The following is a 16,728-nucleotide window of genomic DNA, read 5'->3' on the forward strand; positions in this document are numbered from 1 at the left end:
TAGCAAGGAGGCCTGCAGGACTGAGTGAAGAGCACTAGGGAACCAACAGGTGAGGTAGGAGCGGCCAGGCTGGAGGGGCCAAACCCTGTGGGGCCTTGGAGACTGAGCGAGGACTGTGGCTTATCCTGATAGCAGTAGGATGCTTTTAGGAGAGCCATCTGCTTGCTCTGTAGAGAAGGAGTTATGTCATCCTTACGCTCACAGAGCTCACACAAATAATCATCACCCAACCACCGAATTGCAACATGAGGACAGCAAGCTGTGCAAGTGTGTCTACTAGAAAGGTACTTGTTTTCATCAGGGGGTAGTAGGCGGGGCAGGCTGGGGTAGGGATGGAGGGCAATGCCAAGCTGACCATCTAGAGAAATGACATTTCAGTCAAAGCCCAAAGAAGGAATAGGAGTCAGAAAAGCAAGGGAAGGGCAGAGGGAATGCTGCAGGGCCAAGGCCCAGGGTTGGAAACGAGGAAAAGAGGGCAGCAGCCAAGGATGACCAGAGTAGGCAGAGCTCACTGGAGGGATGGGGAGAAATGAGCCTTGGTTTGGTCTTTACATCTGGGGCTTCTGCAAAAGCTGGGAGCCCTCCAGAGGTGCACTGGTGAGACCTCATGTGCCTCTAGTGTGTGGAGATTCCCAGAGCCCTCAGGGAACGCACCATCTGCTCTCTGCCCACAGGCTGCCGTGGCTGCATCAGGGCTCAACACCCTGCTCGAAGGTGACGGCCAGTACACGCTCTTGGCCCCGACCAATGAGGCCTTCGAGAAGATCCCTGCTGAGACCCTGAACCGGATCCTGGGGGACCCAGAGGCCCTGAGAGGTGAGCACCCCTGAGCTGCTGCTGCGGCTGCCTCATTAGAGTAGACAGACTGAGCCCCAGGCTGGTTCTTGTCCAAGTAGACATGCCACCTGTCATCCTGTCCCATTGCTCCCGGCTGGCCCTGTCTCTGCAGAAGTCAGAGCAGAACCCTGGTCAGAGGGGCCAATAAGGAGTCCAGCAGCCTTGTTTAGGGGGACAGCTGGGCTGAGGAAGGATGCATTGCTGGAGGTCCAAAGTAAGGTCTAGCCAGAGTTAGGAAGAGTTAAAGGCCCAGATGATCAAAGCCAGGGCAAGGCTGCCAGCATGGGCAGCAGCTTGGAGGTGTGGGGAGGGGGTGGTCTGTCCTGGCATCCTTGAAATGGAATCATCATGCTGACCCTTGAACTCTTCCTGTGTCTGGCCAAGGGCCTCAGGGGTAGTCCAAAATTATAATTAAAAACCAGTAACAGTCAGCTCTTAATTCTTCTTTGCTTCCTCTTCATTCTTCATCCTTCCTTACCTTCTCAGGCTGGTAAGTTAGGTGGAGCATTGGTTACTCCTAGAGGAGGGTGAAGGACCAAGCTTGTGTGGGAGGTTAGAAGGGGAGGCCAGGCTCTGCCACCCTTCCCCAACTCCAGGACTCCTAAGACGCTGCCTGTGGGTCCCCGAGTTTCCTACAAAGGGAAGTAGGCCCCCAGTCCCTGTGTACCCCAACCCTCCAACCACACTTGCTCCTCCCAAATATAATCCAGGGATGACTTCACTTCTTTTGAATCTATTTAAACCCACCTTTGAAATGTGCTATATAAAATGCCTAATGCATTTCAGACACCCCATAAATGTAAAACGTTCTCCTTGCAGCTCTATAGGGATGGAAAAGGGCACATTTCTGAAAGCACAGATGGGGAGCTGTTGTGTCCAGAGATTGTGGGGCCAGGAATCCAGGCTGCCAAAGTGAATGCGGTCCAGGTCAGGGAAGGTTAAGCCTAGTTGGTGTGACGGCTTAAAAGCAGGTCATTGGAATCTGATGTGCTGAGTGCCTTGATGGAGATGCTCCCAAGGTCACAGGGATGAGGATGGTGGGGGGTGGGGGTGGGGTGGCTCCCGCAACCTGAGGGTCCTGAAGGCTTCCTAGGAGATGGGACTTGGGTGCAGCGCAGCATTTTAGCTTTTTATTTAGAACTGTTTTCCCCCTAAAACATATTTTGTACCAAGTACCTTTTTATTTTTGTAAGTATCAGAACACCTTCTTATAAAGTGAGAATACTCCCCAGGTTTATCCCCTTTGCACTCCTGCCTTTTCCCGCTCAGGAAACTGCTCAAAGCCAGGGCCCGTGTGAGGGGCTGTGGTGGCAAGCGCCGGGGCAGGCAGTGCTGGTCCACCTTACAGAAGGCTGGTTATTAGCGGGCTAGCAGACAGGTGAGGAGCGGCCCTGGGGTGGTGTGCCCATTGGCAGACTGGCTTCCAGCCTTGGCCTGGCTCACCTTCTCATCATGTGCCACCACCCCACCCTAGCCTTCCCTTCCTTTCTGGAGAAACTCAATCCCCAAGGCCTAGTTCCCATAGCAGTCTTGCAGTCCTTTGTCTTCCCCACTGGCTGAAGCGGGTCCGTGCTGGTCTTCATGGCCTTCAGCACTTGTGCTAGGTCTCAGAGCTTCCTCCTGTGTGTGACACTGTGGTTTTGGTTCCCACACTCAGGACACATTGAAACTTGCCTCTGTGTTGAGAACACAAGACAGAGGGCCCCCGTGACCCCCAGTCCTGGAACAAGCTCTGCCTGGCAGGGGCTGGCCACATCTCCCTCCACCGCTCCTTGTAGCCTCAGCCTCCCCCCCCCCCCAGCCCCTGCCCTAACGCCAAAGTGGCACTTGAACAAGCACGATTCTATTTTTGATTTACTGGTGGGGTGAGTGGAGCAGCAGAGACCATGGCTTGCTGATCACCACCCGCAACCTCTCGCAGACCACAGCAACTAAGCAGACCCTTGTGTTTGTGATTGTCATTCAGTCGTGTCTGACTCTTTGCAACTCCATGGACTGTAGCCTGCTAGGCTCCTCTGTCCATGGGATTTTCGGTGGGTTGCCATGCCCATTTCCTGGGGATCTTTGTGACCCAGGGATCAAACCCGGGGCTTCCACATTGCAGGCAGACTCTTTACTGTCTGAGCCACCAGGGAATTGGGTTCAAACAAACACAAACAAGATCTTCAGATGATTCAGAACTTTCACATGCTAAAGTTTTTCATCTTTTCCTACCACACTTCATTTTTATGAAAGATCAGTAGATAAAAAAAATCCCAAGGTAAACACATTTGAGGTTTTCCATCTGGGTGGTTCAGATACACATAAGAGAATTCACCCTGAAGCTCAGGTGTGTGCTGTGTGCTAAGTTGCTTCCATCACACCTGACCCTTGTGACCCTGTGGACTGCAGCCTGTCAGGCTCCTTTGTCCACAGAATTCTCCAGGCAAGAATACTGGATTGGGTTGCCATGCCCTCGTTCAGCAGATCTTCCTGACCCAGGGATCAAATCCACGTCTCTTACCTCTCCTGCCTTTGGAGATGAGTTCTTTACCGCTAGCACCACCTAAGAAGCTAATCACTAGCATTTGTTGGGCATATACTCTGTCGTCAGGCACTGTGCTGGGTGCTTAGATTTAGCTTCATGTCATCCTTACACCAGCCCAAAGAGAGGAATGCTGTGCATGCTTTCTGTTGACCAGTGAGGAAGTTGAGACTCAGAAAGACTCAGTGACTTGCCCCGGGTCCCACAGCTGCTAAGTGGCTGAGGTGAGATTCGAACTCAGGCAGTCTGACCACAGAGCCCTGGCTAGTTTTAGAGGCTAGGCTAGGAAGTGAGGAGGAGAAGGATCCAGTCCGTGTGGTGCCCCAGGCTCATCTGATTGTTAGCCTCAGAGATGATGGAATCCTCGCAGCTGTGGGCAGGCAGTGAGGTGATGCCTGAGGTCAGCCTGGCTGGCACTGACTTGACCTGTGTCCTGTTTGGCCCCCAGACCTGCTCAACAACCACATCCTGAAATCGGCCATGTGTGCCGAAGCCATTGTGGCAGGGTTGTCCTTGGAGACCCTGGAGGGCACCACACTGGAGGTGGGCTGCAGCGGGGACATGCTCACAATCAACGGGAAACCCATCATCTCCAACAAAGACGTCCTGGCCACCAATGGGGTGATCCACTTCATCGACGAGCTGCTCATCCCCGACTCAGGTGAGCCAGGCCTCGGGGGCCTTGGGCCTGTCCGGTCCGCTGTCCCCTGTGCCACCCATGGTGGTGTGCCTAGGGGAATTCAGGGATCTTGGGAGCTGTTTACCTGCCTGCACCTGGCTCACAGCATCCCAGGAGAGATGGCCTGGGCACCTGGCAGGTTTTGCCAGATTGTGAAGAATCTAGAGCTGCAGGCTTGGGAGTCCAGGCTTTATCTTGTGAGCCGGGGAGAGCCATGGAAGGTGTCTAGGAAGGCTCAACCACAGGAGCCTTTCAGAAGCTCTGCCTGTTCTGGTTGGGCACAGAAGGCCATTTGCTGACCTCAGAGCATTTGCTTTCTCAGTTGTGCCCAAGCATCCTAGGGTCACTGGCCCAGGGAGAAAAGAATGAGTGGACTTTGGCTTGGGTTCCATTCAGCATCTTTATGCCATCTTGGATTTCCAGGGAGTTCTACTCCTAAGAAATGAGAGGATTTCACAGAGGAAAAACCAACCCAGAAGAAAGCTTTCCATGGGTGTGGTCACTGGCATTGTCAGCTCTTCAGAAGCCATGGCACAGACCATGTGTTTCTTCCTCCCCAGCAGCAGACAAGACCCTGACCAAGGGCTGGGACAGAGGCCCCCTGCCCACCTGAGACTCATTGCACTTCCCCATCAAGCAAGGTTTTCTGGGGGACCATTCCCCTGATGTCACAAACCTTCTGTGCCCCAGCAGTGTTTTAGAGGGGTTGTTGACTCAAGAGATGACATTCCTGCTGATGTATGTCATACTCTGGGGTGGATGAATGGTAAATGAAAACAGCACTTTTAACTTTTGAACCCACTTTCTCCTTCCTTGTAGCCAAGACGCTATTTGAGTTGGCTGCAGACTCCGACGTTTCCACAGCCATTGACCTTTTCCGACAAGCTGGCCTCAGCTCTCATCTCTCCGGAAATGAGCGGTTGACCCTCCTGGCCCCCATGAATTCTGTCTTCAAAGGTATCATGGAGAAGGCAGCCTGGCACATGTGTCCCTGGGGGCAGCCGCCCCTCTGCTGTCACCTCCGCGGCACCCTGCCCGATTTATAGCTCCCTGTGGACCGTTCATGCTTCCAACCAGCTCAGCCGAAAGCAGATGTGACTTCACCAGAAAGTGAAGAGGCGCTGCTGTTTCGTTTGGCAGAGCAGAGGATGCGTGTGGGGATCTGGTCCTCAGAATTGAAGTGTGCGTCTGTCGGGAGAGCAGAGTGCTCCCTTGTCATTCTCTTTGCGAGGTCGATTGCCACTGTGACAGTCGGGAGGTCATAGTGAGGATACAGCTGAACCATTGCCATGGGGAAGGCAGAGAAGGGCCAAGTTGTGTCCAGGCCTTCCCTTCCCTCTTAGGGCAAAATTCCAAACACACTTGATGATCTCGAACTTTTTTTTTTTTTTTTTTTTAATTCTCAGAAGATGCCAGATGTTAAGGAATATTGGCAGCCTTGCCGGATTTCTCAGTCTCCACTTCCAAAAGGGGGATCAGGCTTTCTGCTGCATGGTCTCTGATTCTCTTTGTTTCCAGAGTTAGTTTCTAGACCTGACCACGCCTTCTCTTGCAGATGGAACCCCTCCGATTAATGCCCGGACAAAGAATTTGCTTCTGAACCACATGATTAAAGATCAGCTGGCCTCCAAGTATCTGTACCATGGACAGACCCTGGACACTCTGGGCGGCAGGAAACTGAGAGTTTTCGTTTATCGTAATGTAAATTCTGGGTCCTAAATCATGCTCTTTCTTTATCTCAGCTCCAAGCAATGGAAGTTATCTTAGTGTTTAAAAAAAAAAAAGTGCTTAATAAGTAGGAGCTTGCCTGAGAACTAGTTTCTAATAAGGAAGGAATGAATTTTAGAAAGACTATCTGATATCAAAGTATCAAAATGGGGTTTTGCCAAAAGTGTCTAACCCCCTTTTGTGGAGGCCTTTGGGAATGAATTGCACATCTGACTGGCCTGGCTGGGTAAGCAGCTGTCCACCCTGACCCCAGAGTGATGAACGAAGGGAGGAGGTATGGAGGGTTTGGATCCTTCTTAGCTTTTGTGAAGAGAAGTCACCTGAACTAACCATACAGCCCTTCTTGATCCAAAAGCTTCTCTTTTCTCTTCAACTGTTTCTTCTCTCTCTTCAAACCCACCTATTACTCTGGCATAGCAAACAGAAAGTACAATACAACAACCCTTGCTCAGGACCAGCCTGCACCATTTGGCTAAAGATGGTTGTCATTTGTTCAGATCAGTAGACTCTGTCACTTCATTTGATCACTGTCAACGGCCCTCTCCTGTCACACAATAATCTCATGATTAGGCCTGTCTGTAAATTTCTTGGGGCCTCGATGGCTCTTCTTACCTTAAGGAACACCATTTTTATTTTTTTCTTTCTTGGAGAAAGTACATCCTTTTATCCTAGTCTTAAGGCTGCACCCCGTATATATTCACTGATCTCTGTGGATGAAGCCACCACCATATGCCCTGAACAAATTGGGAGGCCCCTGCTTTGGGTAGGGGGTAACCTGGCCTTTCTCTGCCCCTTTTACAGAGCCTGTGCATTGAGAACAGCTGCATCGCAGCCCATGACAAGAGGGGGAGATACGGGACCCTGTTCACCATGGACCGGGTGCTGACCCCCCCAATGGGGACTGTCATGGACGTCCTGAAGGGGGACAATCGTTTCAGGTAACTGGCCCTATCCCCAGGGGATTTCTGCCACATGGTCATGCTAGGGCAGGACGCTGGGTGCCAGTTGTCTGTCAAGCTTCCCACCCTCGGAGGTTTAATGAACACTGGCCATGCACTGATGTGGCCTCCCTGGCCAGGGATTCAGAAAGGATGAGGGTCACCTTGAAAGCTTAGGTTGAGAAGGGTTGCTTCTGGAGGGTATTCTTCAAGTCCATGGGAACAGGGAGGAGCTGCACTTTTATTCCCAAGTTCAAGGAAAGCTTCCCACTTCGGCCAGGGAAGCCGAGCATGCCTGGCCCTGTGCCCGTAATGAGTTGCCCTGTGCAGCGTCAGCTTCCAGGCCCTGGCAGTTTCCTGGCCTCTCCTTCCCAGACTCCCAGCGATGCTCTGTTTCCTTGCCCTGCTCCCTCCATTTCCGACCTGTTGACTCACCCCTGGGTGCTGTGACATCAAGTGGTTCCTGCCACCAAGTTCAGCCACCTGCATGAGACCCTGGGAGACCCCCACCCTCTGCCACACCCCCCAGCCCCAAGAATCACATCCCCCAGGGCCCTTGTGGCTCCATCAGTCTGTAGGTCAGTCCTGCTCTGACCTCTCCCTTCCTCCTTCCCCCTCTGGCTGACGACTTACGGCTTTTCACTGAGCTTTGCATTCCTGGAGAGGAGATGCAGACTGGGATTGCTCCCTGTTTGTATAAAACCCAACAAGGGTGTGAATGCCAATGCTGTAGGCTCCACCTGCCCACAGTGGTGCGGGATTCGGGCACATGATGACCCCCTGCGCCCACTGGCAGGTGACGTGTTCCATGTGTGTATCCACAGCATGCTGGTGGCCGCCATCCAGTCTGCAGGGTTGACCGAGACCCTCAACCGGGAAGGAGTCTACACAGTCTTCGCTCCTACCAATGAAGCCTTCCAAGCCTTGCCCCGTGGAGAACTGAACAAACTCATGGGTAAAGACCCACCTAAGTACATTTGCCAACTTTTCTAAAGTAATCATATCGGTCAGGATTCCAGCAGGAGACCATTGGCAAAGGGTTTGACGGAAAAGAATTTAAGGTTATTTGCAGAGGTGTGGGCAGGGTTAAGGGACCAGGAAGGGGTGATGATACAAAGGGGTGATAAGACCTTTTGATGTTTATCACCGCAGATCTGGGGGTGCTTGAGGAAGAGGGTGACTAGGGGAGGGCATGACCCGGGAGACCCTAGGATGAGGGGCACAGGACAGCCACATGCTGCTGGGGTCAGAGGCATGGCAAGGGGGCGTCTGGGTGCTACAGCCTCCCTCAGCAACCTCCTAGCAGCTGGTTGCATGAGGACAAGGGAGCCTGAATGATGCATTTCACAGTGGTCAGCCTGTCTGGGCAGCGAACAAGATGGAGAAGAGTAGAAAGGAACGGAGGGTAGGTGACAACCAGCCCAATCAGCAGGCATGTCTTCCCCTGAGGATCTGTGAGAAGCTGCTCATGAAGCCATTGCCCTACACCACCACGTTCCCCTCCTGGAGATGAAAGCTTTACCAAGAAGCTAGTCAGGGCCCTGAGCAGTTGAGTTGGGATGTTTGAGAGACAGCCTAGTGGTTAAGAGCTTGGGCTCCTGGATTATCCAAAAGCAGGTCAAACCCTGGCTCTGGCATTTACCAGCTAAGTGACCTCTAACAAGTTGCTTAGCGTCTCTGGGCCTCAGTTTTCCCATTAGAAAAGTAAGAGTGGTAAGAATATCTTGCCTAGAGTGCTGTGAGGATTCAATAAACATTGCCTGTGGTGTTGAGCACGCGTCCCCCCATCAGTAACGGCATCACGGCCATGATGATGGGAGGTGGGGTGGGCTTGCGGTGTGTATGCTGATGCGTGCCTGGGAACCAGACTTCCCCCCCCAGCATAGAAAGGTGAGCCTGAGGAGGAGGAGGAAGGACCTCGGCCAAACTTTGGGGCCCACATCATCTATACCACCCCCCCCCCCCACTCCTGAGTGGAGAATAGAAAGCTCTGGCAGCTGTGAACTGAGTCTGTGTCCCGTTCAATTTTCTTTACTGCTAAATGAATGCCTGTGTCTACAGTGCTGACATGTGTTCCGGAGGAGACAGGAGTTCATTCTGAACGTAAACTTTCCATTCTCTCTCTGTTCAGCAGGAGTGGAATATTCCCCAGGTGGCCCAGCCTGCTCGGCTTGCCTTTCATTTTCGGTTGTGAAGAGCTGAGGGAGGGCTTGGGCAAGGCTCCCCAAATGTGCCCTCCCCCAGGCTTGCAGACAGGATTAGACCCCAGCATGCCGAGGGGTGATGGCACCCATCCAGGTGTCCGAGGTTGACCCAGATGTTAAAGATCTTGAAAGAAGGAGACCCCTCCCACCCCAAGAGCCAACTCAGCTCGGCACCTCCAGGCTGTATTTTTTGGAAGAGTAACTTGTCAGCTCCAAGTTGTGGGTGTTTGGAAATCACTTGGTACCTGATAGCTCCATCCCATGGCACTCATGTGAATTCGTCAATAACCAAGTGAACTCCCCACAGTGCTTTCAAGCTTCCTCGGTTCTCAGTTTCAAGATGCTGGAAATAGCCATCCATGAGCCCTGGGGGTATCCAGCCACTTGGCTGGTAATATGAGTATTGGGGAGGCCATGACGAAGCTGCAAGAGCAGCTGGCGGCTTTAAGAATTGCCTCCCACACTTAATTGGGGAAATGCCTGTGCACCTTTATGAGCAATTGGCTGCTTTCCCCAGTTGGTGGAGAAGCTGATGTGGGCTGGAAAGAATGCTGAGACGTGATGAGGAGGGCCGCCGTGGAGGCATACCCCCCTCGGCCCTGACCTCATCGGCTCCATAGCTCCTCCAGACTGCAGCTGTCGACTCTTTTTAAGTTCTCCCTTCAGGAAACAGCCGTCTCGGAATATGCATCTGAGGGCAGAACGTGTAAACATTTCGCTGCTGTGTTATAACTGTTGGGAGCCATGCTGATGATGAAATGTCTCAGATGCCAGTGCTGGAAAGACCCCTGGCTTTCCAAGCAACTATTCAGTCATGGAAACATGAGTCACACTCATAGAGGAGTATGAATTAACTCCTCAACATCACAGAAGCACGTACTTAACCTAGCAGCCCATCAAATGCATGGGTAGCTTCATGGCCACTGTCATATGACTTGTTCCCCTGATCATTATGCAAATGATGGAGTAGAGGGCTGAGCAAACAGTAGGTGTTCAATAAGTGCTTATTGCCTGGGCAGGGGGTTCTCTGTTACAGGGGGGACCACCTGCATCTTCTCCTTTGGGCCCTCCTTGACCGCACCAGTTACCAGCCTTAGGATTAACTCTGCTTTCTTTTCCCGCACACCTACAGGCAATGCCAAGGAGCTCGCCAACATCCTGAAATACCACGTTGGTGATGAAATCCTGGTCAGCGGAGGCATTGGGGCCCTGGTGCGGCTGAAATCTCTCCAAGGCGACAAGCTGGAAGTCAGCTCAGTGAGTGTGTGTAACATTTAAAGGGCTGGCAGTGCCCTGCCAGGGTGTCAGGACACAGCTCATCCCTAGGATGGCATTAGACACACGCTGTGTTTAAGCTGCATCCTGAATCTCTGAGTGCATTTCATCTGAAAAGAAAAGAAAAAAAAGTCTTCCGAAGAAATTAAGGGAGATTGTGCTTAGGCATGAATAAGCACTTCCAGATTTGCAGGGGGAAAAAGCATCTGATTGGCATCTGAGAGAAGCTATTAAATATAACCCCCTCTTAAGGAACTGATAAGCAATACTTACATGTCTTGAAAGATCCATTCCCACTCCATCACCCCCAAGTCCAGGGCCTCACTGAGCTGTACCATGAACCTAACCAGCCCAGAAGAAAAAAAAAAAAAAAAAAGAGGCTTTTCTTCTGATACTTGATCTGTGCCCCTTCCCTCACTCTGCATGTTGATGATACCCGTTCCCCTTTGGAGCCACCTCAGAGGGTCCCTACCTCACAGTGAAGCTGCTGGGCCTCCCTGCCTACACTGGCCAAGGCCACTGACCACCCTACCCTGCCCCGCCCTGTGGTCAGAGCGCCTTGCAGCACGTGGCCAGCTTAGCCTCTGCTCCTCCTGCCTCTCACCTCGCCCCAGCCATGCCTGTGCTCATCAGCTTCTCTCGGGAGCGTGGGAAGGCAGGTGGCGGCAGGGATGGCCTGACCTGTGACTTCTGCAGGCTGTCTGAGAGTGTCTCAGCACCTGGTTTGGGGCGTCGGGGTCGTGTCGGTCTCTGGCTTCACTTCCCCTGTCCCCCTTGGGTCTGATCTGTGGGTCTTTCAGGAAAGCCTGAGACAGATTTACCCTGTGAGAAAATCTGAAGTCAGACATGGAGGAAAAGTGGAAAGAGCCCTGCCCCCAGAGCTGGACACCTGGCTTCTGTCCCCAGCTGTCCTCCTCCTCAGCTTAAAGGTGGCACTTGGCCTCTCTCGAGTTCCCATTCTTTCAGGTGGGGCCTTAATAGCTCCCTCTTCACTATGCACTGCTGTGAGGACTAAATGAGTCATACAAAAGAGCATTTGTGAATTGCAACGTGCTGAGTCCACATAAGGGATTAAACTGAACCCACCACAACAAGGACCTACTGTACGGCACAGGGAACTCTGCTCAGTGTTATGTGGCAGCCTGGGTGGGCGGGGAGTTTGGAGGAGAATAGATACATATGTGTATGGGTACGTCCCTTTGCTGTTCACTTGAAACTATGGCGGCATTGTTAATCGGCTATACTCAGGCACCAAATTAAAAGTTTAAAATAAATAACCACATTGAACCCACTAGACCAGTGGTCTATCACTGGCAGGGTCTATTCCAGTTAGCAGAGTGTTCTCAGCAATTCGCATAGGATCTGGCATCCAGAAATGCTCAGTAAAGGTTTGCTCGGTTGAAGAGTGGATGGGATAAACAGGCTCCACGTTCAACAATCATTGTCTCTGTTTCTCCCAGAAAAACAACGTGGTGAGTGTCAATAAGGAACCTGTTGCTGAGGTGGACATTATGGCCACCAATGGCGTGGTCCACGCCATCTCCAGTGTCCTGCAGCCTCCAGGTAAGGCCCTAAAGAACCACATCCCCACTCAGCCTACCACTGGCCTGTGTCTGCACATGGCTGTTAGCGCTCAGTAGAAACACTGCTGTCGGCAAAGGTGAGAATGAATGTGGAATATGCGGACTGAGCATCTGTGAACAGCAGGGCTGGGGCTGGTTGAAAAGCGACTTAGAAACTCTCGGCTCAGATGCGCTACACCAGTAGCTGAAGGAGAGACGTCTCTCTGCTGAATTGCCTCGCTGTCCCAGCCCCACGCAAACAGAGCCCGGTTGTTTTTCACATGCTTTGTGCTGTGAACGTGGGGCAGAGCACACGCCTCCTACAGGGCCCCGCCCCGGCTGCGCTCTCTTAACCGCCAACCAAGTTACAGTGGAGCCCGGCCTCTCCCCTCACTTGTGCATTCACCTTTCTTTGAGCTCTCTCCCCACGGGCTAAATTCCTCCACGAGTTAAGGAACATTATGAAGGCAGACTTCATCTGAGGATGTAAGCCAGAAAACCCAACAGTGCCCCTCAGTCCTGGCAGTTGTGAATAACATGCTAATCATATCTCTCTCATCCAAGCTGCCTTTTCTTTTATCTGCAGCCAACAGACCTCAGGAACGAGGCGACGAACTTGCAGACTCTGCACTTGAAATCTTCAAACAGGCATCTGCATTCTCCAGGGTATGATGCCAGCTATGTGAGCCCCTGGCCTGAATAGCTGTGGGTCCTGTGCTCGGGCCCATGGAGGGGACTCTCCTGTCTCCTTTGGCTGTCCACCCAGGGCTCTCCCGTCATTTCTCCCCAATCCCATTGGAGTATCCTTAGCTCTGGCCTTTGGGGAGTTTGGAATAAAAACCCAGGCAGCCTGTTTCCTTTGTGGGTGACAGCCCAGGCCTTTAAGCCTCTGTCTGTAGGGAAGCCGCAGCTGGTGAGAATCCATCTGACCAAGGACAACCCATCCTGAATTTTCCTGATAGTGGGCTGGCCTGCTCTGAGCCTGGGCCTCTAGGTTACTCTTCCATCTTCCGTGACACAGCCCAGCATGCTCTGCTGGGCAGTGGTGTGGGTTCTGGATTCTGGGCCAGCTCGAAGAACCTGTCTTCTTTCCCTCAGCCCCACCTCCCTCTCAGAGCCGCTCTGACTTTCTGTGCTGCTTCTCCTGCTCCCCAGGTTGTCCAGGGATCCCATGCAGGCTCCCTTGCTGCTTTGGGTCAGGTGGAGTCCCTTGGGAATATGGGGTGTGTTGCAGGAAGTTTGCATTTTAACACACAAGGCTGCAGAAGGTGGTCCTTAACCCAAAGGTCTGGAGCTGGAATATGTCACTTTACGTTTGGACAGAGGGGGCTCTCCTTAGTGCTCCCTGAGGAGGGATCTTGGCCCAGAGTTCCTGTTCGTGATTGCTACCCCCTATGTGGGCCTAGCTCCCCAAGGGCCAGATGATAGTCTAGGGGGACGCCTGGCTCTGGGGCTCCACAGGACCCAGCAGTTCCACAGTTCCCTGTCCTCTTCCTCAGCCCCCCATTTTTTCTGAGTAAGCATGGCCATAGACAAAGCCACTGCCATGAGCAAGCGTAGGTCTAACTGCCGCTAGAGAACTTGACACCTTGCGTTTTCTTTCAGGCCACGCAGAGCTCTGTGAAACTAGGTAAGTCTGGTCTGGGTTTGACGTTCTCGTAGACTTATGTAAGTCTTATCCTGAAACAGGCCTAAACCTGCCATCTGCTGTCTGTAGAAAGAATATCATGGTGCCATAAAACACGGCCTTGGGGGTCAGATGCAGAACCCCTGGTTTCCTTCTCCATAAGATGGAGATGATGAGTACCAGCCTTTTAGGGTTTATGTGAGTTTTTGGCTTTGGGAACCTGGGAATATTGCACAGAGACTTGGCAGGAGCCTGTGGTGAGGATATGGTCCCAAGCTGGGAAACAGAGAATACCTCAGTCCCGATCATCACTGAGTAAGATCGGAAGTTTTACAAACCAGAAACATCTGCTCTGTGCAGGAGAGGGTGGCAGAGGAAGGCCGTTGGTCCTCGTGACAGTGTCCTAGACACGTGGGGAGTCTGCAGCTTTCTCACCTCTGCGATGTCTCTCTTTCAGCCCCTGTCTATCAGCGGTTATTAGAGAGGATGAAGCACTAGTGCGAAGGACCGCAGGAGGAATGCATTTCAGCAGCTCCCTGCCGCTTTCTCTCGTTTTGCCAAAGAGACTGAATGTTTTTGAAACCAAATGATCACACTTTGATGCCCATGGGTCACACCGTAATGAGATCTGAGCCTTGGGAGGGTGGGGGCGGGGGGAGGAGGGAGAGAAATAGACTTTTCATTTTTGCCCCCTAAACATGGCGGTTAGCCCACTGCAATGCAGAGTCCTGGATGTCACTGCCTGGCGTTGACTTCCAGCAAGGACCTGTTGGAATCTCCTGCCTGTGCCACGTACAGTGGAAAAGGGAGCCAAAGTTTCTGAAGCTCACAAAACATGAATCAGGCCATCCGGCGTCACGGGGGCGATGTGGCACAGTGTTTGTAAAGCTCTTTCACAGTTGGAGAAATGGCATCCTTATAAGCTATGAGTTGAATGGCTCTGCCAAATGTTTTTCGCGCCTCCATGTGGCTTGGACCCTTCTGTGTGACCCTGTCCAGTTAGAAAAGAGAGGGCTGGTGAGCATGCGGAGCTCAGGAGTCCCCAGGTGTGGCAGAGCCATGGTGTGTTTGTAATAATAAAACCACAGAAACATACGCGTATGTGGATGGGAACAGTGTGCCGGCCTGGGTATCCACAGGGTTGGGATTCTGTCTCTTGGGGCTGTGACCTTCCTCCTACTGAAATTCCACCAGGAGCAGCTAGGCGAGAAGCCCTGAGGGATGGTTTATGGGGGTGACCATGGCATCGACTTCACAGGTCCACCGTGAGAATGAAAGGACATAGTTCTTATAAAATACTCAGCATAGCATTACGTATCCTTATTCTTACCGTGCTGTCTGGAACTGCTCAGGATTGGGGCAGCTGGGAGCCAAGTAGTGTCTTTCCGAAAGGCATCCTGCTTTTCCTGGAGACTGGGGCAGTCCTGCCCTCCCCCTTTTCACTTGGCCAAGGCTGACTTAAGGGACCCAACAACCCAGAGATGGTGCTGCCAGGGATAGGGCTGTGGAGGAGCAGACACAGCCCCTCCCCTGTGTGGCTCCACGTCTGGGGAAAGACAGCCGTTACACGTCATCCAATACGGTCATCCATGCCTTCATTCCTTAGATATGAGTGTTAGGCTTGGTCAGCAGACACGGCCCTGTTCTCATGGGGAAGAGACTCATTGATCTGCTAATGGCACTGCCTGTCACCTGCCCATCCATGTGGACTCAAGGACTCCGTGACAGGCAGGAAGGAATCTGAGCAAGCGGGGGCTCTAGGAAGTGGGAGAAAGTAGGAGGAATTGAAGGAGCTGACCTGGGGGAGTTGGTCAGGCTGTGGGAGGCTGGGGAGATGTCCCAAGAGATGAGGGTTGCGCTTCTGCACGTGCCTGGTCCGGCCACCCTCCCCCAGGGGTTCCTGCAGCCTCGCTGCCTCTGATGCCCTGCTCATGCTGGGGTGCTGAGACCCCACATCCACACACCTGCATGTCACAAGATGCCATCAGAACCCAAAGAGGCTATTAGCGTAACTTCTAAAGATCCTTTCGTGGAAAACAAAAATCACCACACAATGCCTTAAAAATGTCCAAACCCCACCATCTGTCCCTGTGACCCCCAGCCCTGTCCCCATCTCAGCCTCCTCCAGAAGGCGGGGGGCTCTGTCCATTCTACCAGCTGGATAGTCCTCCTTGTGACAGAACCATGCACAGCCGTGGCCCTCCGCCCCCCTCCCAGCCAAAGAGGATTGACTTCCCTTTTGGGTCCTAAACATCCTCACCCCTGCATTTCCCAGAGACTCAGGCTAAGCTTAGGTGCTGCCATCTGAGGATGGACACCCAGGGCCAAGGGGTGGGCCACTGGATGTTCCCAGGGAGGGTGAGCCCCGGAGAGAGGTGTGCACTGCCCTTGTGTCAGAAGGTAAGAGCAGCCAGGAGGGGGCTCAGGCCACTCGAGCCCTGCCTGCTGAGCCCCAACCAGGCAAAGAGGCAGAGGAGAAGGGAAAGGGGCTCCGCTTGGCTCCCTTCACTCCCCACTGTCATTCTGAGGCTCCCAGGCCTCTGAGCTGGAGAGGACCACAAAGACCCTCAGCATCGAAGCCCCAGGGCTTTCCAGGCCTTTCCCACAGGAGGCCAGCTCAGTGATGGGGCAAAGGAGGGGCCGCTGCATGGCTACGCTCCTAAATGCATTATCGTTTCTGTTTCTTACATCAGCCCTGTGAAATAGGTAAGGACTCGTATGTGTGCTAAGTTGCTTCAGTCATGTCCGACTCTTTTGTGACTTTATGGACTGTAGCCCACCAGGCTCCTGTGTACACGGGATTCTCCAAGCAAGGATACTGGAGTGGGTTCCTGTTTCCTCCTCCAGGGGATCTTCTGGGCCCAGGGAGATCAAACCCACATCTCTTGCTTCTCCTGCATTGGCAGGCAGGTTCTTTACCACTAGCGCCACCTGAAAATGCCAAGGACTCATAGAATCTCTATTTTACTGCTGTGGAAAAGGAAGCTCAAAGAGGTGAAGTAGTTTGCCAGATCACAGTGTAGGTAGGGGCTGAAACATAAACCAGACCCTACACAATCACCCCTTGTGCCCCACCCACCCTAGGGTCCACTCAGGAGGAGCCCTGGCAGCCATGGACAAGTGGGACACAGGTGCTGGGGGGCCTCCTGAGAAGCCCTGGCGGCCTGGGAGCTCCTTGCATAGCCTAGACCACCACTTGTTTACCTGCTGCTGGGGGGCCAGGAGTGAGTCAGTACCAGCTGTGGACACCCTGGCCACGTGGATGTCAGCAAAGAAGGGAGACAAGGGGGAGTTCCCCTGTGGAGGAGAGCACCTCTGTGCTTGAAACTATAACTCAGTGTCATGGTCTGAGCA

General features: G+C 52.8%; 1 protein-coding gene across 3 annotated transcripts in view; it reads left to right on the top strand.

The window, feature by feature from the left end:
• The window catches only part of TGFBI (transforming growth factor beta induced), a 74,221-nt gene extending 59,752 nt beyond the window's left edge, over positions 1-14,469 (top strand). For all 3 annotated transcript variants that reach the window (XM_055554388.1, XM_055554396.1, XM_055554378.1), the window contains 11 exons: positions 675-816; positions 3,810-4,022; positions 4,860-4,997; positions 5,596-5,741; positions 6,570-6,706; positions 7,531-7,661; positions 10,043-10,167; positions 11,646-11,748; positions 12,334-12,413; positions 13,353-13,377; positions 13,832-14,469. In XM_055554388.1, the coding sequence (XP_055410363.1) occupies positions 675-816; positions 3,810-4,022; positions 4,860-4,997; positions 5,596-5,741; positions 6,570-6,706; positions 7,531-7,661; positions 10,043-10,167; positions 11,646-11,748; positions 12,334-12,413; positions 13,353-13,377; positions 13,832-13,872 (1,281 nt within the window). In that variant the 3' untranslated portion in view covers positions 13,873-14,469. The remainder of the gene's footprint in view (positions 1-674; positions 817-3,809; positions 4,023-4,859; positions 4,998-5,595; positions 5,742-6,569; positions 6,707-7,530; positions 7,662-10,042; positions 10,168-11,645; positions 11,749-12,333; positions 12,414-13,352; positions 13,378-13,831) is intronic.
• Positions 14,470-16,728: the final 2,259 nt, after the last annotated feature.

The sequence above is a fragment of the Bubalus kerabau genome, chromosome 1 (genome assembly GCF_029407905.1).
Source record: "Bubalus kerabau isolate K-KA32 ecotype Philippines breed swamp buffalo chromosome 1, PCC_UOA_SB_1v2, whole genome shotgun sequence".
In the NCBI taxonomy this organism is placed as follows: domain Eukaryota; kingdom Metazoa; phylum Chordata; class Mammalia; order Artiodactyla; family Bovidae; genus Bubalus; species Bubalus kerabau.